Source organism: Benincasa hispida, chromosome 8 (assembly GCF_027475165.1).
Source record: "Benincasa hispida cultivar pf3 chromosome 8, pf3_genome.v1.1, whole genome shotgun sequence".
In the NCBI taxonomy this organism is placed as follows: Eukaryota; Viridiplantae; Streptophyta; class Magnoliopsida; order Cucurbitales; family Cucurbitaceae; genus Benincasa; species Benincasa hispida.
The window spans coordinates 26,224,629-26,249,312 of NC_143485.1; the positions used below are offsets into that span (position 1 = coordinate 26,224,629).

Sequence of the window (24,684 nt, forward strand, 5' to 3'; positions counted from 1 at the left end):
ACGGATGATCCTTATTGAGGGGACGACTCGAAATTTAGCCTCACTTTAAAACATGCTCGAAATTTGGCCTTCTTCCTCTCATTTTATCACTCCCGCTCCCCGTTCTCTACTCTCGCTCCTCGCTCCTGTTCCTCTCTTCTTCGTTTTGTTCTTCATTAGACACACTTGCAACTTTTTTCTTCGAAAAAAACTGCATAACGAAAAATAAAGAGAGAAAAATGAAAAAAAGAGGGTGACACAAATAGAAATCGTTAGGGAATGAAAAGGGAAATTACCTAGACGGTAGTGTAAACGAAAGAAATTGTCAAAATAAAAAAAAGGGAAAAATGAAGAAAAGTAGGAAATCGAAAAAAGAAAAAAGAAAAAAGAAAAAGAAAAAGAAAAAGAAAAATGTTGTAAAAGAGAGGAGGAAGGAGGAAGGAGGAAGGAGGAAGAAGAACGAAAGATTAAAGTGGTAAATTCAACATCAACAAAAGTCAAATTTCATTTATTCACAAAAGTGAGACAAAATTTCGAATCAACCCTTACATAGGGTCATTCGTACAAATTTTCCATCAACGAGCTCCTCCATCCCTCCAACCAAATCGTCTAATTAGGTTAGAAATCGTCTAACACGTGCTGTTGTGTTTCTTCCGTCGCCGGAGAAGGAAGACCGTTACTACGCCACCAGAGGATCCACGACGACGGTGGTGGATGAGAACGGCCACGAGGAAAGAGGAAGCAGCTTTGTTTTACCAAAGCTGTTGATTGCTCCGTTTTAGCAGCTTCTGTCGTCTCTCTCCCTCTCGTGATTGCTCTCTTACCTTGCAGGTATTTATTGGTATTAATGTTGTGTATTGGTTTTGAGTTTTGAGTTTTCGTTTTCGTGTTTTCGTTTTCCTTTTCTAGTCTATTTTGTGATTTATTTTTATATTGTTTTTGGAATCTTGTGTTCTGCGTAAATAGCAAAAAATTGGAGTTGGGATGTTCGCTGAAACTCATTTGTGATTGCTGCCTAGAACCTATTCGATAAAATGCCTCTTTAAATTTGCTGATAATTTCGTTGTAGTTCACAATTCATTAAATTACAAAGCTATTCTTTGTAATTGGGTTCTTCCCATTTCTCTGAGATCTCTGTATTTGGATTCCTCTGTGCTATTTCATCAACAATTTCTTATATTTGGATTCCTCTCTGAGATCTCTGTATTTTGTCAATCTCCCACAGAAGAAGAACAAAAATCAACCTGTGAGAAATAAACAAACAAGAATGACATAAGCTTTTTCTGATTATTTCAGACAGAATGGGCCAAAAGAAGGAAAAGAAAAAACAGAAATTCAATTCCCAATCTGATAAAACACTTGCAGAACAGAATTTCAGAACATGAATTGATGCTAAACAGAAACAGAGTATTCAAAAGGGGGTTTCGATTTTCACCTGAAACATGGGGCAGAAAATTGAAAAGATTGTGATTCCGGAAGTGGGTTTATGGTGAAGAATTAATGGAAGAAGTTTTGGGAGTTTTTGTTTCTGAAGAATTTTAGTGAAGAATAATAGGGGGTTGATGTTTGAAAAAAATGGAGTTGTAGGTCGATTGCCATTTCTTATATTTGTACAATGTTTATCAGAGGGTGTTTAACTTTTTTAACTTCTCACTTTATGAGATGGAAAAAGCAATTGGTGTAATGTTGTCTACTCAAGTACCTTGCTCTGGCTATCTAGGCCTTATAAAGGTGAAAAATGTCATCTTCCTGATTTTCGTCGTGGGAGTCAACCAAGAGGTAAGAAAGAAATATTTAACCATAGATATTCATCTTTAAGATGTACAATTGAGAGGACATTTGGTGTTTGGAAAAATAGATGGTGAATGTTATGCCATATGGATAGTTTTCCTTTTGATAAACAAGTGAAGATTGTTGTTGCATCAATGGCACTTCATAATTTTATAAGAACTCATTCTACAACTGACTTTGAGTTCAAGCCTTTCGACGATGATAAAGATTTGCTCCCCTCAAGTGATGACGGAAACAAGTTGAGTGTTGTTGAAGAAGGTGAAATTTCTTGTCATGGAAGGGAGATGGAAGAGGAGCAGAAGAAAATTGCAAGACTTCTTATATCTTGTTAATTTTTTTGTTATATAGTTTGTGTTTCAATAGATAATATATAGTTTAAGTATTTTGTAATGCTACAAACATTTCTAGATTGCATGAGATATATGTTTTGAACTTTCTTTCGTTTTTATTATGTGCATTCTTTTACCTCACATATCAATCATAATTTAACAATAAAACAATTGAAAAATAAATTAATAAAATAGATATTTATTATAATTATTTTTAAAAATAAATTTCCAAATATAAAATATCCTTTTTAGTAATTTGATAATTTAAAAATCACTTCTAAAACCAAACATAATAATTCAAAATCACTTTTAAATATTTGAAAATCACTTTGAAAAGTTTGGAACCCAACATAAATTTGATTGTTTTAAAATCAATTTTACAAAATCAATTCTACCTAAATCTCTTTTTCTAAAATCAGTACTCCAATTATCACTCCCAAACATACCCCAAGTATTTGGCCGAAAACCCTTCTTCCCATAATGTTTGGAGTCCAGATTGGTGGTTCAAAGAAGTTTTGAAGGATGCTTAATACCATAATTCATCCCTACTTCTACTCATAAGAACCCATCTACCCATAATTCATTATCGGCTTGATCATGCTCGTTGGTTCCTATTGGCTTTTCTTCATCTCGATTGTCACTGTATTATGAATGACTGAATTGAATGATGCTTTGGTTTGGATGATGTTTCGCTCTGGGGATTTGCATTGGTTTGATGTTCCTTGGTTTGTAGTTTTGAAGGGGTTACATAGTAAATTTTTTTGAAGGGGTTACTCTATTTGGTTCATCTTGTACTTGGACTTTTACCGTAATCTTTGAATATTTCATTCATCAATGAAATGGTTTCTTATAAAAAAAATCATGTTTGATACCTAGTAGATTGAGACTTTTCTCCACTGATTGGATACCAAATAACCATTAGTTGGGGCAAGTCTCTGGAGGAGTTTGCTATACTGAGTGGCTGGGAGAGGTGATTTTAGGATGAGGTTAATTGTCCACCTAGATGATCATCACAGAACAGTTACCAAATAATCAATTTAGGTCCCACTAGTATAGTCATAATTCACGTTGCATAATGACTGCATACCCCAACCCCAGTAGTTGGATTACTTATTGAGTATTTTTAATGCTTAACCCTTACTTTAAAGAAGTTTTCAGGTAATAACCAGAACATACACAGTGCGACAAGGTGATCAATGGATAGTGCCACGAGACTAGAGATGTCATGTTCTGCACATGTTTTTTAATTTTTTTTTTTATTTTCAGAACTCTTTTAGAGGTCCTTTTTCAGGAAGTAGAGTTTTGTTTCTCATTTGAATGACTTGATTTATTATTTTCAAAGGGATCCTAAAATAAAATTATTTTGTTTTGTGAATAAAATTGTTAATGTTTTGTTTTTTTATTAATTATTATTTTTATAAATAAAGTATTCTTGTGGTTTCATTTTTAAATGTCATGCATGTGGTAATGACTCCAGATAGTGTTGTTAGCAAGCCGGGTTGTTACATTTGGGTAAGAAAATTGGGAGAAAACTTGTTACTTGAAATTGAATTGTTAAGGTCTTGTTTGGTAACCATTTGGTTTTTGAAATTAGGCCTATAAACATTGGTCTTGTTTGGTAACCATGTGGTTTTTGAAATTAGGCCTATAAACATTCTTACCACCTCTAAATTTCTTGCTTCGTTACATACTTTTTACTAGTGTTTTAAAAAACTAAGTCATATTTTGAAAACTAAACAAATAGTTTTTAAAAACTTATTTTTGTTTTTAGAATTTGGTTAAAAATTCAATTCTTGCATTTAAGAAAGATGCAGAATATGGTAAGGAATTGAGATGAAATAGACTTATCAAACCAAAAACCAAAAACAAAAAGGTTTCTAAACGAGGTTGAAATTGTTCTGTTGCTTTTTAACTGCTTTTCTTGGCTGCAAAAAGGACCTTGCTATTATACCTTTTAGCTATTCTTTTACTTATGTCATGTGTTCTAGCGGCTTTAATTTTAGCTTGTGTTCTTGCTGAGATGGCCCTATATACCCTATATTGTAACTTCTTTTGATATTTCAATATATTACTTTGTGTTTCTTTGTCTTTTGGTTTTCTTGTTAGGTGGTATCCTAGCAGAATGCTTCAATTTAAGCTATTGGGCTGAAGTTATATATTCACATCATTTATAAATTTGCTCTATTGCCAGAGGGAAAAAAGAGTTGATAGAATGGGATCGAAGAGGCGGAACAATAGTCTTCTAGATGAGGAAGAGTTGGGCCCAGACTTAAAGAGGCATAAATTACTCGGGGAGGTGTCACCTTCTTCTCCACCTGCCTCAGAGAACCCTCAGCTTCCTGGTTTTAACTATGGTGATGATGAAGAAGAAGAAGAATACAAATTTAAACAAAATGGAAGTAGATATGATGGAGATGAAGGGGATGACAATGATGATGAGGAAGATGATGAAGAACATGACGATGATGCAAATCATGTTAAGCGAAGTCGTGATGTTGAAGTTCGAAAAGATTGTCCTTATCTTGATACTGTAAACCGTCAGGTGCATTGCTTGTTTCTTATTTGTATTTTTGTTCTGCATTTTTGCATCTTAAGGTTATGCCATTTGTTATTGCGATGAGTTTGTTACCTTCTGCTAACTATTTAGTAAGTTTTCTTTACTTGTTAATTTATATCTGTTCATACTTTGTAGGTTTTGGATTTTGATTTTGAGAAGTTTTGCTCTGTCTCTCTGTCAAATCTAAATGTTTATGCCTGCCTGGTATGTGGTAAATACTATCAAGGGAGGGGGAAGAAGTCTCATGCTTACACTCATAGTCTTGAAGCTGGACACCATGTGTATATCAACCTTCGGACAGAGAAAGTTTACTGCCTTCCCGATGGATATGAGATTAATGACCCCTCATTAGATGATATTCGATATGTCCTGAATCCAAGGTTTGCTTATACTTGATCCATTATTTGGTTTGCATGTTATTAGAGCATGTTACAATAACATTACATCTGCTTGATGTTGAAGGGGAAATTATACTAGTGCCACCACAGCACCCCATAGAGAAAAATGTAAAACAAGAAAAATGAACAGAAAATAACAAAATCCGGAGTTCTAAGTTCAACACCTTTAAGCTATGATACTCATTGTAAAGGATTTTGGAAAATTTTCACCTTAGACCTTTAATGTTGTTGTTTGTTTGTTTGTTTGATTGATTGATTGTTTGTTTTGTTTTTTATAAAAGTAACAACTTTCATTGAGATAAAAATGAAAGAATACATGGGCATACAGAAAAGTAGCCCACAAAAAAGTATCCCAACTACAAGATGAAACTCCAACTATACAAAATAGAACCTATAGGATGGTTACAAAAGGTCTTCAAAATCGAAGTCTAGAGGGAAATATGAAATCGAACAAGGGACCACATTTCATTCCTTTCCAACCCCTTAAACACACAATTATTTCGTTTCCACCAAAGATCTCTCAATATTGCGAAAACCCCAACAAGCCATGAAAACCAACCATTCTCATGAAAGGGTGGATGGAGGAGGAACTCCCCAATCATATCTTCAAAACTCCCTATTCCATGCTAATGAAAAGCCAAAAGTCTAAGAGAACTCACAAACTCATCTCTCCTCAAAATGTGATCTAGGTTTTCTTCCGTCTTTCAACAGAGAATGCAGCGAAACGAACCAACTAACGAGGACATCTTCTTCACAATGCGATCCAAAGTGTAACTCTTCCAAGTTTCATGTAAAACCTGCCTGGAAAAGAACTTGCCTTTCCTAGGGATTTTAATCCTCCTAAGCGTGGAGAAGACTAACTCAACTATGGGGGTAGTGTTAATAAGCCTATGAAAGAAAGAGCTACTCGAAAATCCCTCCAAAAGGTCGGGACTCCACACCCTAAAGTCCTTCCTCTGTCTAAAAACAACTGCCTCAAGTAAGGACAAGAGCGAGGCCACATCCATCGCTTCTCGACAACAAGTGACGAAACCCAAATGAAAAAGAGATGGAACTTCTATGCCAAACAAACAAGTTCGACACAACACGATTTTTAGAAGAAGAGAGGTGAAAGTGACGCGGAAACATCAAGCAGAGGGGTCTATCCCCCATCCACTGGTTTTACCAAAAGTAAATATCCTTCCCCTCTCCCACCACACAATGAACCAGAAAAAGAAGGGATCTCTTTAGAAATATCATTCCAAAGTTTCCGATAAGTGTTTATTCACCCCCCTCCTCTTCAAGGCACCAACCTTTCAATGACCTCTCACTTCTCTAGGTTATGTGAGATCCTTTACCTTTCCCTCTTCCACCCCTTCCTAGAGAAAATTGTTCATCATCTTCTTGATGCTCTTACAAACTTTGATAGGAGATCTAAGAAGGGATAAGTAATAAATGGGGACACCACTCGACACCAAATGAATCAAAACAAGCCTCCTAGTTTTAGAGAAAAACCTTTTTTTCCAAGGATAATTAATAAATGGGGACACCACTGAACACCAAATGAATCAAAACAAGTCTCCTAGTTTTAGAGAAAAAGCCTTTTCTTATAAAGAAGCCGTCCTTTTCCTAACTTTGTCGACCGCCGGTTTCCAAAAAGTTAAGACCCTTTTTTTCTTTTTTTCTTTTTTTCTTTTTTTTAAAAAATCTTGCATGCTAATATAGAGTTCTGGTTGGAATTTGTGAGCAACTGGTCTAAGGAAAAGATTACTGAATGTTATCTGGCTTGGATCACCGGTCCTTTGAAAATCTATTTTAGTTCATTGCAACATAACTTAGTTTCATAGTAGAGTTGCACTTAATCTACTTGCTCATGTGTCATGATTTTTTTTATTTGTTTTTGTTTCCTTTCAAAAAAAAAAAAATCATGTGTTATGCTCTAGAACATTTTGGATTTTCATGCAACGATGTTTTGATTGGTCAATGGTCTTACCTACTGTTATTTGGTCTCTCATCAACATCATTTTCCTCCGGCATCCATTCAAGAAAGAAAAGGAAACCCTTTGACTTAGTTTCATCTGTGCTTTTTTTCATTTTTTTTGGCTCTTTTGGCTTGAAAGGGACTCCTAGTTCTAGGATATTGGCTCTCTCATGGTGTAAATTATCTTACCTTTTTGTTATTATGGCTTAAGCTCTCTATGGCTCATTGGAAGGGTTCTTTTGTAATTCATTGGATAGGATTTCCCTTTCGTAACTTCATTTAATCCATGAAACTTTTGTTCCCTATATATGTAAAAAAGAACTGCTCAAGGAGGGTAGGGGTAGAGGAAACCCCTCCCAAGGACATTAACACATCCAAAGAGAACTTTTATTTCCTATATATTATGTCGTCTTGTATTTCCTTTTATTAGTAGTTTTTCTATTGGGGTGTGATGAGGCCGCTGTGGGTTTGTCAACTTTGTTGAGATATCTGGGTGCGCTTGTTGATACCAATTTCTTCTAGTCTTCTGGTTTGCCTGCTTATTTATCTCTTTGTAATTCGAGCATTAGTCTATTTTATCAATGAAAAATGTTGTTTTTCTTTTTTTAAAAGAAGAGCCTTCCAATTTCATATAATCATGGAGAGCTTTTGATATAGTAACAAAAAACAGCGGTCTACACTCCACCAAGAAGCCAAATTCTGTATGCTACACAAGCATTTTTCTTTCTTTCTTTTCAAATTGACCAAAAAGTAGCTTTCACCGTGGACTGCCTAAGAATTCTAGCTCTATTCCTTAACCCTAGGTCCCTATCCAATGGATTACAAAAGGGAAATCCTATCCAATGGATTACAAAAAGGAAATCCTATCCAATGGATTACAAAAAAACCCTTTGAAGAATAGATTTCACTGCCGACTGCCAAAGAAAAATATGGTCTCTTTTGTAACTGTTATGGTCATTATAAGAGTCTAAGAGTTAGAAACCATCTAAATCAGCTCCATATTTTTCTTGCTATGACTTTGTACATTTTATTTATTCATTTATATTTTTGTATTTCACACAGAAACATACCATTGACATAAGGAGAAGTATATAATAGTATCTAACTCCTTAGAAGATCGCAAATTATAGAAGGGATTCAAGTACGAAACACCTTTTCCCTACTCCAATTAATCTTCCCTTCAAGAAGAAAGCGAAGTCTCTTTGACAAAATCTTATAAAAAGCATTCTTTGGTACATTTGGATAGAAAAAAAAATCATTATATTTTTGTTCGCGTAGAAAGGAATTTATATTAAACTCATACTTCATTGATTATATCATTTTTTGTTATTGCCTCCTGGTGTAGGACCGTCAATTTGTTTTGTCATTGTCCTTTGTCTGATTTTTGTGTTGATTGGTGGAGGGCATAGTTTCAAGTGTAATTTCCCTTTTTCTGGGTGGAGGCTTTCCTCGCCATCTTTTGTATATTTCAGCATCTTAATAAAATTTTGTTTCGGAAAACATATTTCCACCTTGCTCCATATCGTTTTTTTAATGGAAAAAAGTCTTTCATTGAAATAATGAAATGAGTCTAATGCTCAAAGGAAAAAAGGTAACAAAACATAAAACTAACAAGAAACTATATATATATATATTGGATAAGATACGATATCATTGATTGAATGAAATATCCAAAGATAACAATGGAACAACCGGGCCCCAATCAATGGGTATAATTTTTTTTTTTTTTTTTTTTCAATTAGCAATGAGAAAGGAAAAGCTACGACTATGAAAGCTGGAATATCAACACCAATAGAAAGCTGAATGAATACTGCTGTCAATAATGTCCTTTGTCATTCTATATTTTCCTTGGAAGATTCTTGAATTCCTTTCGTACCAAATCTTCCACAAAACAGCACCGATAATGCTCAACCATAAACCCCCCTTTGATGCTTTGTAAGGGTGGTATCATATCAGCAAACAAAGCCAGCTTTGTATATCATGAGGGAGAACAATTGACCAGTTAAAGGCCTCAAGAATCTCGAACCATATCTCTCTAGAGAAAGGACAGTAAAAAAAACAAAAACATGTACAGGTACACTGTTCTTTTGGCCGAGGCAGCACCATGATGGAGAGAGGTTGATCCAAGGGCTGCACTTTTGAAGCCTATCCATTGTATCAAGACAGGAGTGAGTCACTTCCCAAAGGAGGAATTTCACTCTTTTCGGACAGGGGCATCTCCAAACGGACTTGAATAAATTGTCGGTTTGAGATAGCATGTTAGTGGGGAGATGAGTGTATAATAATTTGGTGGAGAAACCTTTAGGCTGTAGCTTCCATGACCATGCATCTTCATTCATAAGGGGTAGATTAGGGAGGAGATGGGTGAATCCAGCCCATTCAAGAATTTCATCATCCTTTTAAGAGTCTTCTAAAGTTCATCCTCCATATGCATTGATCAAAATTCCCGACTTCCTTCACAAAAGCATCTTTAGTGCAGTCAAATGAAAGAGCTTGGAAAGATCTGTTTGAGAAGGGATTCACGGAAACAAATGTCATGCCAGAATGATGTAGAAGAGGCATGCTATATTGAATATTTTCATATATAAGGTCCTTTTGCTGCAGAATGTATTTCCAAGGGCTTCTAGATGATGAAGTTCTTCCAGCTGATGCCTTGTGATCAAATTGATGTGAACCATATTTTGCATTAATAAATTTACGCCAAAGAGCTTCCTTTTCTAGGTGAAAACGCCAAAGCCATTTGGCAAGGAGGGCTTTGTTGTGCTGATTGATGTCTATGATTCCCGACCCTCCATCTTCCAAAGGTTTCTTGAGGCAGTCCCATCTCAAAAGGTGAGTTATGTTTCTATCCCAATGGCCAGACCATAAAAAACTTCTATACAAGTGCTCAATGCCATCAATGATTTTTGTGGAGGCACGAAAGAGGATGAATAATAAATGGGCTGATTGGATAGAGTGGCAACAAGAAACTAAAACTTAGTTGGTACAAAAAGAGTAATACAAGACTAATCCAAAATTTAACTAATAAAAGAAGAGGATATAAATGCATTCTAATTTAAACAAAGGTGTTGAATTGACAAAAAGTTTCGAAAGAGAGCTTCATGAAGAAGCCTTGCTCGTACCTCCCCATCTTGATTTTCTCTTTCAAGTTTTTCTATTTCTCCACAAGCTTAAAACTGGCTCTCTTTTTAAGCTATCCCTCTCCCAGGCCTTACCCATGGAGTGATCCTGAAGCAAGAGTTTTGGAATTTGAAAGGTATTTGACCATGTAGTATACCGGTGAATCCAACAAAAAATGGAGTGAGGTCTGATATCATTCATCTTCTTCATAGCTTTGGAGTCTTGGAGCATATCCATCCATTCTCTACTTACCAAGAAGCAGTCAAATAAGATCGTATTGCCTCCTCACTTATATTAGACCAAATGTAGTATCCATTACTGAAGGGAAGATGTACCAGAAAGTGCATCTTGTGCTTCTCTTTGTTCTTCTAAGGTCCATCTCGTGGGATGTAGGGGTGGACACTCAAACTGCAAAAACTGAACCGTTTTCAAAAATCAAATAGAATGTAATCGAAAATTCAATAAAACCAAAAAATGTAGTTTGGTGCAATTTAAAGAAATTTTGGAACCAAATATTTAGTTTGGTTTAGTTTCAATTTCAAAACGAATTTAAAACCGAACCAAACAATTTTTAATATATACATACATGCATTGCATACATACATACATACATATATATATATATGTATAATTAGTTTAAAGTTTAGGCCTTTAGTGTTAGTTTTCTCTCCTTTGCCGCGGCCTAACTCTTAGTATCTCCATCTTGATTCAACATCGCATCTCCTCTCAATCTCTCCCTTTTGACTCGACATCACATCTCCCTCTATCCCTTTAATTCTACTCACATTTCCATACATCTTCAATTCCAGGGGCTCTGTGAGAGATTGATAGAAGGAAATCAATCTCTCTCACAGAGCCCTAGTGGGCTTAGATTGTCTTTTGATTACAAATCGGTTTTTTGGAAAAATAGGTTTAGGTTGTAGACTTTTAAGGTCATTCTTCTTAAAGGGAAAATAACTTTTTTTTTTTTTTTTTACAAGCAAAACCAAATTTGACTTTTGACTCGACATCACATCTCCCTCTATCCCTTCAATTCTACTCACATCTCCATACATCTTCAGTTCTGGGGGCTCTGTGAAAGAGATTGATAGAAGGAAATCAATCTCTTAGAGAGCCCTAGTGGGCTTAGATTGTCTTTTGATTACAAATTGGTATTTTGAAAAAATAGGTGTAGGTTATAGACTTTTAAGGTCATTCTTCTTAAAGGGAAAATAACTCTTTTTTTTTTTTTTTAACAAGCAAAACCAAATTTCAAATCGAACCGAACCGAACCGTATATTTGTGGTTTGATTTGATATGATAAATCAGTTCGGTTTTGCATATATTTTTTAAAAAAATTTCGGTTCGATTCGGTTTGATCACCAAACTGAACCGAACCGAACCATTTTTGCCTCTAGTGGAATGAAAACTCTTTCCCCTTTGTTTTTGCCCTATGCATTTTATTATTGATCAGCTGATGTTTTATTCTATAACCCATTATTTTGAATGCGATTTGAACTGATGGATGTACCACAAACATTGACAGCTGCGCTATTTAAATTTTGTTTTCACTCATCATCTTTGGTAAATAAGGATGTAAAACATCATCATGAGTCATCAAATCATGAAATCCCCTATCCCAAATTTGGGAAGTATATGAGAGATTTAGGGATGTTCCAAGCTGTTGAAACCATATTCAGTGTATTTGTGCAACATTAAAGTTAAAATCAAAATAGGAGGAGCAAAATGAGAGAAGGTGCAATGATTGACATGATTGGGGGAGTGAGGGTGTATTTGTTGTTGTACAGTGTCGGGGGGTATGTGCTCTTTTTTTAGTCATGTAGCTAAGGCTTTTAGGTAGGAGGTTCTCCCAACTCTCTCGAATTGGATGGTGAGGCATGTTTGGCTTATCATTGTTTGTAATCGTTTATAATATCTAGAAGTATCAGTAGAATAGTGTTCTCCCAATACGTTCTCTATTTTCTAGTGCTTTTGTGTTTGGTTTGTTGTTGGTTATTGCTAGGGAGAAATTCCTGGCAAATTGATATCAGAGTATTACATCCTAGGGAGATTAGGGAAAAATGGCTCAATGGAAGATATAGGAAAGCTTGGGTGGAAATGATTATGATATCAAGGAGATAAAGAAAATGTTGAAAGAATTAGTATGTAGTATCGCTAGACTAACTGTGAATGTCTTAGATAGTTTCGTCTTGAACAAAGGGTAGAAGAAACACAAAATGCAGTAGCATCTCTAATGTTAGGAGATTGTGAGCAATAGATGTTGAAAGAGCCCTTTATATAGATAGAGTGCAATGCTTTGGATCAACTTGCGAGAAAGATGGTTTCGCTAGTTGATGTGGTTTGTTGTATTCTTTGGAGATGTAAGTTTGTGAGATCAATTTGGAATCTTTTCTTCCAAACGTTTGGCTTTTCATTGGCTTGACACATGGATACTAGAGATATGATGGGGGAGTTCCTCCTACATTCGCCTTTTCATGATAAGAGCTAGTTCTTGTGGCTTGCTAGGGCATCTGTTGTTTTGTGGGATCTTTGGATTGAATAGAATAACAGCGTGTTTAAAGGGTCGGAGAGGGACCTGAGTGAGGTTTGGTCCCTCGTTAAGTTTCATATTTCTTTTTGGGCTTCGATTTTCAAGATCTTTTGTAAATTGTCTTAGACACTACTTTGTATAGTTGGATCCTCTTTCTTTAATGAGGTCCCCTTTTGCGGTCGAGGATAATGCCTTGTCTTTCATTTTCTTTTTACCAATGAAAGTTGTTTTCATTAAAAAAAAAAAAAGAAAAAGAAAAGAAAAAAAAAACTTCCTCCATTTGGAGCAAGTCTTGAAAAGAAAATGAAAACAATCAATGGAGGACGAAGTGACTACCATGACTGTGATGATGGTGAATCCTCTAGCAGAGGAAGGATTTGATAAGAAACACTGTAGGTTTAAGAAGGTTGAGATGCTAGTGTTTTTTAGGAGTAGATTTGGACTCGTGGTTGTTGTGCATTGCATGGTATTTTGACATTCATAAATTATTTGATATGGAAAAGTTGATGGTGGTCGTCGTATGCTTCGAGGGAAAAGTGATAAGTGGTATTGGGGGCTGTGAGCGAAGAACCTTCTCGGGGTGGATGAAGTTAAAAGACTTAGATTTTTTGAGAGATTTTAGCTATTGCAGGAGGGGAGTTAGTGTGTGAGGTTACTCGTCGTGAAGTGGCTGATCTAATACCTACTCGCAATTATGACTTTACCAAAAGAAATGGGGCGGGGGGCTTTTTTGCATTGCAACTTGCAACGAGGAGTATTTGATCGACGAGCATTGTGTCAAGCCCCTGTCCTGTTCACAATGATTCTAACAAGAAGATAGATATAGATGATGGGAAAAGAGTGTTTATATTGATATTAATTCATCAAAAGCTCATAAACACCAGCACAAAAACTTAGACATTTAGAGAAATATGAACTTCAATGACAACATAAAGAAAACAAAACAAAAAGAGCAAAAAGAACTAACAACCCAGCACAATTCAAGAGAGCTGGGAATTCTCTCCTTAAGGGCTCTCTAGCTCTTATTTATCTTCAAAAAATGGCATGCCTTCAGGTGACCTCAAATTGTCTTTTTATAGGCCTTTGCAAGGTTCTCCTAACCGTTTTCATCCTCCACTAATTCCCCCATATTAGAATTATTCCCTGCCAGTTCGGTTGTAACTAATTCCTTCAGCATATTTCCCTTTTTACCCTTTCTTTTATAGGTGTAGACAATTGGGGGTTTTACAATACCATCTCTCTCGAAATGCACCTTGTCCTCAAGGTGGAAATTAAGAAATTGTTGCTTCATCAACGAGACCACTTCCCAGGTAGCTTCACTCTCCGGAAGCCCTTTCCATTTAACCAACCACTCTCCGGAAGCCCTTTCCATTTAACCAACCATTCTTGAGATGCTATCTCCCCATTCCAACGGACCCCTAAAAACAACTTTGGTTGGACTTGCCGTTCGAATTCTTTCGAGAGTATTGGTGGCATGTGTTGCACTTGTTGAGCTTGTCCAAGTTTCTTCTTGAGTTGAGATACATCAAATACATTGTGAATTGATGAATCTAATGGAAGATCCAATTTATACGCCACTTCTCCAATCTTCTCCAACACTCGATATGGCCCATAGAATTTAGGTGATAGCTTTTCACTTTTCCTTCGTGCTAATGAGCGTTGGCGGTATGACCTTAGTTTTAGGTAGACTTCTTCCCCTACTTCAAGTTGTAGTTCTCGTTGATGTAGATCAACATGTTTCTTCATATGATTATGTGCTAGCACCAAGTTTTCTTTGAGGGCATTCAAAGCTAAATCTCTATCCTTCAACTATTGCTCTACTGAATCATTCATCGTTTTTCGGTCACCATACGATATCAGAGGAGGAGGTGGTCTTCCATATACCGCTTGATAAGGAGTCGTCCTTATTGAGATGTGAAAGGTCGTATTATACCACAATTCAGCCCAAGCTAGCCATTTGTTCCATCGTGTGGGTTGTTCATTGCAGAAACACCTTAGATACGTTTCCAAACACTTATTGACTCTCTCGGTTTGCCAATGCATTTGGGGGTGAAAGGCGGTGTTTTTTTTCAATTGTGTTCCCATGGTAGTGAACATCTCCCTCCAAAAGTTACTCAAAAAGATCTTATCCCGACAGTAGTTATTGACTTTGGAATGCCATGATGCTTGACAACCTCCTGCAAGAATGCTTCAGCCACTTGCTTGGCAGTAAACGGATGTTTGAGGTGGATAAAATGCCCATACTTACTTAATCGATCAACCACCACCAAAATTGTATTATAGCCCCATGCTTTAGGTAATCCTTCGATGAAATCCATGGTCCATTCTTCAATAATGAGTTTAGGAATTGGTAAAGGGTGTAGCAAACCAGCTGGAGACAGAGAGTCTGTCTTATTCATCTGGAAGGGTGTAGTAGACCAGCTGGAGATAGAGAGTGTCTTATTCCTCTGGCAAACTTCACATTTCTCCACATATTTATGCATATCTGACTTCATTTCCGGCCAATACAATTCCCCGTTCATCCTTTTGTATGTTCTTAAAAATCTGGAATGCCCCCTAGTACTGAATCATGGAAAGTGTGTAGCAAAACTGGTATCAAGGAAGATTTTCGTGAAAGGACCAGCCTACCTTTATATAATAGCCGACTATTCTTCCATTGATATTTTGGCTTTGCCTCAGGGTCAACTTTCAATAGCTTTATTAGTTGTTGGAGTTCCTCATCCTCCTCTACCTCTTTGAGAATGATATCTATGTCTACTATGGTTGGTGTGCTCATCATATAGGCTTCAGCTGATGGAGGAATACGGGACAGTGGGTCAGCTGCTTTATTTTGTAATCTTGGTTGATATAATATCTCAAAATCTTATTCGAGGAGCTTGGTCAACATCTTTGGAACTAAGGCTGCACTTCCCATTGCTCGATCAAGAATTTGAGAGCTTTCTGGTCCGAAATGATCGTGAACTTCCCTCCCAAAAGATAATGCCTCCATTTCTGCACAGCCAACACTATTGCCATCCGTTCTTTTTCATAAATGGGCTTACTTTGCACCCTGGAGGATAATTTTTGGCTGAAGTATGCTATTGGTTCGTTGTTTTGAGAAAGCACCGCTCCCAGCCCAAAGCCTGAGGCATTTGTCTCAATAACAAATGGCTTAGAAAAATCCAACAATGCTAACACTGGGCAAGTCATCATCCTTTGTCTTAATTCATCAAAAGCTCGGGAGGCCTCATCATTCCATTTGAATCTGTTCTTCTGCAAGAGCTTGGTTAGAGGGGCTGCAATATTGCTATATCCTCTTACAAACCATCGATAGTAGCCGGTGAGTCGCATTTGTTGGTTTAGGCCATTCCAGCACAACTCTTATCTTGTCACCATCGACTTCTACTCCTTGTTGGGAGATTCAATGGCCCAAGTACTGGATCCTTGGCTGGTAGAAAATACACTTCTTGTGGTTGGCATACAACTGATTGTCCTTGAGGATATTAAAAACCACTCTGAGATGGGTCTCATGAGAGGAAATGTCTGGGCTATACACAAGAATATCATAAAAAAACACAAGGATAAATCTTCGAAGAAAAGGCCTAAAAACCTGATTCATCAGTAGATTGGAACGTGGTTGGAGCGTTAGTCAATCCGAATGGCATCACCAAGAATTCATAATGTCCCTGGTGGGTTCGAAAGGCTGTCTTTTCTACATCCTCTTCCCTCATCCGAATTTGATGGTACCCTGATTTTAGGTCTAGCTTTGAAAACACAGTTGCTCCATGTAACTCGTTTAGTACTTCTTCTATGACCGGGATTGGAAATTTGTCCGCAATCGTGGCTTGGTTTAACTTCCAATGATCGACACAAATGGCACCCCCTGTCCTTTTCAACTAGCAAAACAGGGCTGGAATAGGGGCTTCTACTCGGTTGGATGATCCCTGCTTGTAGCATTTCACTTACCAGCTTCTCTATTTCCTCTTTTTGTGCGTGCCCATATTTATAGGGTCGAACATTGATAGGCTTCTGCCCTTCCATGGTTAGTATTCGGTGATCAATGGCTCGTTTTGGAGGTAAGGTCGAGGGGGTGTTTGAGACTTCTCTGCTTTGCTCCAATAATGCTTGAATCATCACGGGTAATTCCTCGCTCTGTTTTCCTTCCTCTTTGCTACTCGGTTGTTCCTCCTCGATCTCAAGGTGCTAGAACTCGATGAGGAATCCCACATCTTCCTCCTCCCATATTTTGGACAGTACTTTGAAAGAGACCTCTTCTTTAGTGAGGGATGGATCTCCCCGAAGCACCACCTGAGAATCACCTGACCAAAAACTGACCAAAAAGACATGATTAGTGAAGGCCAGTGAATATCCATAAACCCCGTGGTGCAAAGCCAAGGCACCCATAAACCTTGTCCATCTGACCCAACTCGATCGCCAAGAAGTCCGCTCTGACTACCAGCCCTGGCAACTTCATCTCAATGTTCTTACAGACTCCCTTACCTTGAATAGACGACCCATTTCCGATCACTACTCCAAACCGAGTCCCCTGTTTCAAAGGTAGTTTAAACTTTCTTACCGGGTCTTGGTGAATGAAGTTGTGGGTGGCTCTTGAGTCGATCAGCACAGTGACCACTTGATAAAAAATGATACCCTTCAGCTTCATGGTTCCCTTGGCTGAAAAACCAAGCACTAATTTCAGAGCAAGCTCCGCATTCGCAATGGTTTCCAACTGATTTAACTCTGATTTTTCTTCTTCCCTGGTCTCCTCTCGATCAGGATCTTCTTCTTCATTGGCTATGAACAACATCAATTGCCTATTCTCCTTCATTTTGCATTGATGTCTTGGGGAGTATTTCTCGTTACAACGAAAACAAAGACCCTTATCCAACCTTTCTTGAAATCTTGAGTCAGATAGCTTCTTTAGAGGGGGGGTCTTTCTTTGTGGGAATGCTTTTCACCGGTAAGGACACCTACTTCGTTACAGAGGAGTCGCTTATTTTCATTAAACCCTTTTCCGCTGTGTTAGGCTCTTTTTTTCCGCTTTGGGCCTCTCTCTTGCTGGGCCCAATTACCCCTAGATCCGTCAATGCTATTTTCAGGGCCAAGTTGCGATCGTTTACCGACTGTGCTTCACGCATACATTCGTCTAGTGTTTGGGGATTTCTACTGATCACTTCTGCTTGTAGGGCTGGTTCGAGTCCGTTCATAAACGAATCCTTCAACACATTTTCTGGAAACTCCAGTAGGGGTGTTGAGTAGGTAACAAATTTCTTCACATAATCAGCATAAGTGCCATCTTGCTTGATTTTCAGTAGACGGGCGCCCAGACTTCCTTCTCGGGGCTCTGTAGTGTTCGAACAGACGCTTCTTCAGCTCTTCCCAGGTGGTGATCGTCTTTTGGTTGTTACTCCATCTGAACCAATCCACTTCAACGGGAGCAAAACTCACCACAGCAACCTTTCACCTTCTCCGTGTCAGACAACTCATGAATCTCAAAATAATGCTCTGCACGATATACCCAGGACTCCGGGTTTTCTCCAGTAAACAGGGGATCGTTTGTACTTACCTTTGTCATTGTTGCTCGCTCCCACGGATTGAGAAGACTTGGCTTCCTCAACTTTTCCCTTCGACTTGAGATTGCTTCCTTCGACAACCACAGATTCTTCCTTCTTCCTCGAGGTATTGTTTTCCCTAACTTCTTCAGCCAACTTCTCGATATTCTTGCATAATCCCATCACGATTTCCTTCATTCCCGCGATCTCCTCGCTTTTCTCCATTCTTTCTTCCAATAGCTTTTGAGTCATGGCTCTTGTCTGCTCCAGGGTTGTTTGGGCTCTGATACCAATTTGTCAAGTCCCTGTCCTGTTCACAACGATTCTAACAAGAAGACAGATACAGATGATGGGAAAAGAGTGCTTATATTGATATTAATTCATCAAAAGCTCATAAACACCAACACAAGAACTTGGACATTTAGAGAAATATGAACTTCAATGACAACATAAAGAAAACAGAACAAAAAGAGCAAAAAGAACTAACAACTCAGCACAATTCAAGAGAGCTGGGAATTCTCTCTATAGCATTCAGGTGACCTCAAGTTGTCTTTTTATAGGCCTTCGCAATGTTCTAACCATTTTCATCCTCCACTAATTCCCCCATACCAGAATTATTCCCTGCCAATTCGGTTGTAACCAATTCCTTCAGCATATTTCCCTTTTTACCCTTTCTTTTATAGGTGTAGACAATTGGGGGTTTTACACGTTGTAAGCTACAAGAGATAGGGAGAAGTCGAGTTGGATAGAGAGGAATACTACATTGGATGGTCTCAAGAGGTTGGGGAATTGGTGGATTTGATGCTGAAATCGATGTTGGGATTTGTGAGTCCGAGTATGATCAAACTCAGACGAAAAGTGGGAGACCAGAAAGTTTTAGTACTAATTGACTGCAAGAAAACCCATAATTTTATATTCATCACCTTGGTTGAAAACTTGAACCTTATGCTGTCAGAAACAACAAATTGTGGGTTCATGGATAATGGGGCAACAATAAGGGGACATGAAGCATGATTACCAGAGATGATGGTAGAAGAGGATCTCCTTCCACTTGATTTAGGAGGGATTGATATGATTGGCCCTGGGATTTTTGTGTTTTGGCATGATCAAGCTCAAAGTAAAAGTAGGAGACCATGAGGTTCTAGAACAGATTAGTTGCAGGGCAACCCATAATTTCATGTCCATTTCATTGGTTGAAATGTTTTTTCTTCAATGAAAAACATTTCAATGATTAATGAAATAGGGGGAACCCATAAGCCAAAAGGCAATTACAAGAACCATTTCAAATTGGATACTAAATAAGATTAGTTGACATGTTGAACCTTCCACAATGAGAGACAACAGATTATGGGGTCATCATGGGTAATGTGGTAGCAATAAGGGGGCGTGGAGTATGTGAGAGGGTGGTGCTATGTTTACTCAAGATGACTGTAGAAGGTTTCCTCCTGTTTTTTTAGGAGGGCTTGATGTGATCTTAGGAATGTAATTGCTGCACAAAATCGGTCACACAGAGGTCAACTGGGCACTTAGGGAAGACGACGTGGTTTTATGACAATCATGTGGATGTTTAAGGGTGGCTTGACCTTGACCTACAAGAAGATGTCCCTGAAAATGATGACTCAAAGCTGGACAGAAAACGATCAATGTTTTTTAGTGAAATTGCAGGAATCTACTGTGAGGGTAATGGAAGAGAGGAACTCGGAAATGATCTCTATCTAGACTTAATAGAGTTGCTGAATGAATTTGAGTATGCTTTTGAATTGCCACTAGAGTTACCACCAAAGAGGGAAGTGGGTCATTGTATTAAGCTGATTGAAGATCATCCACCCATCATTGCCAGGCCATACTGTTGAGGGAGTGAGGGTGCATTTATTGCCTTACAGTTGGGGGATCGTTATTTTGGGTTATGGGTATGCTTGATTTTTTTGTGAATTGTGTAGCTAAGGATTTTCTAGCTCCCTCAAATTGGATGGTGAGGTCTGCTTTGTTGTTTGGTTATATCCGGCTTATAATTGTTTCTCTTGGTAATTTCCAGAAGTATCAATTGTATAGTGCCTATCTGTTCATTCTCTGTTTTCTGGTGCTTTTATGTTTGGGTTTTCTGCAGGTTATTGTTAGGGAGAGACTTCTAACAAAGAGATGTTGTAGAATTATCTAGAGGACTGTAGTAGTCTATAGTCCACCTTGAATATATATTCCAGTTTTAGAGAAAAATTAAGTGTATATAAATGTAAGACCCCTAATTAGGGAAAGAATAGGATTATTAGTAGAATATTAGTATAGTTATTGGAAGTGGGTATATTAATAATTAAATAGTAAGTTTGTTAGGGCTTTTAGTATAAATAGAGGTAGTGGGCTGAGAGGAGAGGGTGAAAAATTTTGTGGGATTTCCTTAATTAGGAATTTGGGAGAATCTAGCCCTCTCGAAAGGCTAGTGGTTACCTTGTTACTTGTTCTTATGATATTATAACACATTTCCAATATCTTTCCATATAATTATATATTTCAGTGTACTTGAGTATTTTCTTGTTAGTTGGTATCCTAACAATAAAAAGTATAATCCCTACTCGTCTAAGATATTAGACTTGAAAATTAGAATTAGGTTTTCAGAAAACTGAAGGCTTGTTTAAATGAGACTAATTATTAAAACATGTTGTCAAACTTGAGCAGAATATGTAACATAAAGGACTATAAATGAGAGAATATAATAAAATTATTGTGTTTGGCTATGAATAAATATGATACCTTCTTTAATGAAATGTGCTTTAACGATCGTTTTGGCTTTGCTTGCAGGTTTGCCAAAGAGCAGGTAGAGCAGCTTGACAAGAACAAGCAATGGTCTAGGGCACTCGATGGTTCTGATTACCTCCCTGGAATGGTAATTTTATTTTTTATTGTATTTGGGTTGTCTTATCTGTTAGATTTGCAAAAAGGCCTAAATTTGATCATGGAACCAGGTGGGGCTTAACAACATTAAAGAAACTGATTTTGTAAATGTGACAATCCAGTCCTTAATGAGGGTTACACCACTCAGGAACTTCTTCCTAATACCCGAGAACTATCAGCACTGCAGATCTCCACTTGTTCACCGGTTTGGTGAACTCACACGTAAGATTTGGCATGCAAGAAACTTCAAAGGACAGGTTTGGCTTTATTGTTCATTGACATTCTTTCTCGGCTGTGTTAAGTTTTTGTTTTTTAGATTAAAAGATTTTGAGTCTTTAAGAATTTATAGGTAAGCCCGCATGAATTCCTGCAAGCAGTTATGAAGGCTAGTAAAAAACGCTTTCGAATAGGTGCACAGTCAGATCCTGTTGAATTTATGTCATGGTTTCTTAACACACTTCATTCAGAACTGCGAATTACAAAGAAAAGTAGCAGTATAATCTACGAGTGTTTCCAGGTTCTCTTCAGTTTCCTAAAGTGATATTCTGAATTATGTTCTGTTGGGCTAGTTAACTGCAACTTATATTATATATTTATATTTTGAATAGGGGGAATTGGAGGTTGTCAAAGAGATTCACTCAAAAGCTCTTGCTGAGAAGAAAGAAAATGGTGACGATCAGGATGCTGGAACTGAAGATAGCAGTGTGGTTATGGAAACTTCAAGAATGCCATTCTTAATGCTTGGATTGGATCTACCACCGCCACCTCTTTTCAAAGATGTTATGGAGAAAAATATAATACCACAGGTAGGTGTAGTTTTGTTGCTAGTGTCTCCTGCGCAGGAAGATTCCATTCAACCACTAGTTTCCATTGTCTTTTGAAAGTTTTCATTTGGTGCTTAATTCAATATTGGATAGTTATTTGATTTTGAGATTACTCAAGACATCGTATGCCACGACTTTCTCTCTTCTCTTTTTCCCTCTTTATCACCAGACTTCCAAATCATCCATCCATTTTCCCCGTTGACCATCCAGTCCTGTTCACCATGTGTTTGCTTCTCATCCAATCCGTGTGATCATCATTGAGGGGGGAAACCTTCTCTATCCAAGTTGACTCTAGATCTACAGCTATGGAGTCTGCATAACCGAAGCTGCTAGGGATAGGTCCTTCTCCACGTCCATTCACATGAGTTATCTATGATGGTTCATCAAATGCCTGAAGTGGTTGTTGTGTGCATCTCTAAACCAGAAGTTCTTCAAAGAAACAAGAGTTAGATAAAATCTTTGGTTAGAGAAACTTTCCAGATAAAAGGGTTACTCTGTAGGTTAAGCCTTGCTATAATGGAGGGGAAACACGGTACTCATTCCAATAGCAGAACAAAGAAAAGGATGGAATGATTTTGTAAACCTCATTACTATCTACCACTCTTATTCCAAAGAGGTTGTAATGATAACCACCTCTCCTGTTTCAAGCGGAATTTGTTTGTTTCTTGTGCTTGACTTTTTGCTATTTGGTAAAAATGGTTGAGAATTTGAGGCTGGCATGGGTTGGAGGTAATCGTTGTCAGAGGAATCCAAAATTGTTGGTTGTTTCGGTAGCTGCTGTTAGTTGGGAGAATTGAAGAGGGAAAGGCTTGAAAACTTTTTAAAATATGAGAAGTTATTTTCTTCTTTTCCCCCCTTATAAATGTTGGATATTATTGATTTTGAAGCTTCTTCTAATCTTCATACCTTTTAGTTTTGCTAACTTTTATAAAAACATTAATGAAAACTAGGCAGGCTTTTCTAATTTCCCTGGTCCTTCTGCGTTGTGGCCCCCAACTTGTCTCACATTTCAACTCTGTTAGTAGGAAGGTTTCTCTTAATTAAGAGTTGTGTTCAATCAGAGTATATCTATGACTTAATTTTCTGAATGTTCGTTTATTTCTTTCCTAGGTTCCACTCTTCAACATTTTGAAAAAATTTGACGGTGAAACTATCACAGAAGTTGTACGGCCACGTATAGCAAGGATGCGCTACCGAGTTACTCGACTGCCTCAGTATTTAATTCTTCATATGCGGCGATTTACAAAGAACAACTTTTTTGTGGAAAAGAATCCCACATTAGGTAGTTACTCGTGTTACATTTGTAGAAATATTACTACTGCGTAATGAAAACCTTCTTAATGTGCAATCTTCAGGTAATTTAATAATTTTAACATTTTGGTCTCAGTGAACTTTCCCGTCAAGAATTTAGAATTGAAGGATTATATCCCCTTGCCAACACCTAAAGATAATGAAAAATTGTGTTCAAAGTACGATTTGATTGCAAATATTGTTCATGATGGGAAACCCAATGAAGGGTACTACAGGGTATTTGTACAGAGGAAGTCAGAAGAATTATGGTAATTTTCTTTCCCTTTGTTGTAAATGGTACCTTATGATCTATAATTTGTCTGATCCATTGCAATCTATCGTCGATATTACAGGTACGAGATGCAGGATCTTCATGTCTCAGAAACACTTCCTCAAATGGTTGCTCTCTCTGAGGCTTATATGCAGATATATGAACGACAGCAATAGATAGGAAGTTCAATATCTACATCTAATTAGCGAATTAGTTTTGTTAATTTCCCTCTAGAAAATATGTACCTGTACTTAAACAGGAGATGAGAGTAGATAAAGCTTTGAAATCCGTGATATAATGGAAGCTTCCTACTACTAATCTCTTTGTTTAATTGTAGAATCAATTGTCACATTGAACATACCTTGGAAACTTGAACTGAAAAGGTCTAGACTGTTTTTAGCTACACTCTCCTTTCAGAAAAGTAGGTGAAATTTTGTTGCCTAAACTACTTTTCAGTTTCTGTAACATAATGATAATATTAGGGCTGTAATTTTCATCATTCTAAATTTTTCCATGCAATGGGATAACTTTTCTGTGTTCAGAGTATTTGTATTTGCAGAGATGTGAGTGATGTGTAGGCATAACTTCAACTTAGTAGTTTTGAATGAATTCTGATTTTTTTTTATTGTTTGATACCATTATGAAGGTTTTTTTTACTTTACCACTGGGCAATTCGAAACTTGTTGAGTTGATGATCTGCATAGTTTTTACCACTCCATTATCGTACAAATATAAGTATAATATTTTTCTAATATTTTTTATTAAACCATTTTTTTATTTTTTAAAAAGAATTATTTAGATTCATTTATGATGTAGTGGAACTTATAAGTTTAAGATTTGAACTCAGTTTCAATTTGGTTTTTGCAATTAAAAAAGTTTCATATAGTTTTTTTTTTTTGTTTGAAAACTTTCAATTTGAATTGAAATATTATACCTTGAAACATTTGTGTATCCAATATATATCAAACATTTGTGTATAATTCAATTTCTTACTAAAATTGAATTGTATTAAATTAAATTAAAAATAAAAATAAATCTCTCAGAAACGGAAAATGACTACTAATTTATCTTTGATGCCATAATGTAAACTACATTGAATTCACACATGATGGTACCATACAAGGATTCAATTCACAAATAAATATTTATTTAAATTTTCAATCAATGAATACTATTAACCCACCCCACAAATGTTGTACTCCACTTCATGGACGTTAC

General features: G+C 37.0%; 1 protein-coding gene across 3 annotated transcripts; it reads left to right on the forward strand.

Moving 5' to 3' along the window:
- The first annotated feature begins 338 nt into the window (after positions 1-338).
- Positions 339-24,012, forward strand: LOC120082914 (uncharacterized). 3 transcript variants are annotated; one of them, XM_039038328.2, is made up of 10 exons: positions 339-810; positions 4,291-4,641; positions 4,792-5,036; positions 20,989-21,073; positions 21,153-21,338; positions 21,431-21,598; positions 21,690-21,887; positions 23,016-23,187; positions 23,293-23,464; positions 23,549-24,012. In XM_039038328.2, the coding sequence occupies exons 2-10, from the start codon at positions 4,312-4,314 to the stop codon at positions 23,640-23,642; spliced, it is 1,650 nt and encodes a 549-aa protein (XP_038894256.1). In that variant the 5' UTR covers positions 339-810; positions 4,291-4,311; the 3' UTR covers positions 23,643-24,012. The 3 variants fall into 3 exon arrangements, with proteins under 3 accessions (XP_038894256.1, XP_038894257.1, XP_090172495.1); XM_039038329.2 differs by having other exon boundaries at positions 475-810; positions 4,206-4,641; XM_090316369.1 differs by having other exon boundaries at positions 527-810; positions 1,276-4,641.
- The last annotated feature ends 672 nt before the right edge of the window (positions 24,013-24,684 follow it).

Bases quoted from the DNA above. Each gene is read 5' to 3' on its own strand.
- LOC120082914 (XM_039038328.2), top strand. From the start codon at position 4,312: ATGGGATCGAAGAGGCGGAACAATAGTCTTCTAGATGAGGAAGAGTTG. The intron at 21,074-21,152 runs GTAATTTTATTT...TCATGGAACCAG, and splicing joins CTGATTACCTCCCTGGAATG to GTGGGGCTTAACAACATTAA. The intron at 21,599-21,689 runs GTTCTCTTCAGT...TATTTTGAATAG, and splicing joins TAATCTACGAGTGTTTCCAG to GGGGAATTGGAGGTTGTCAA.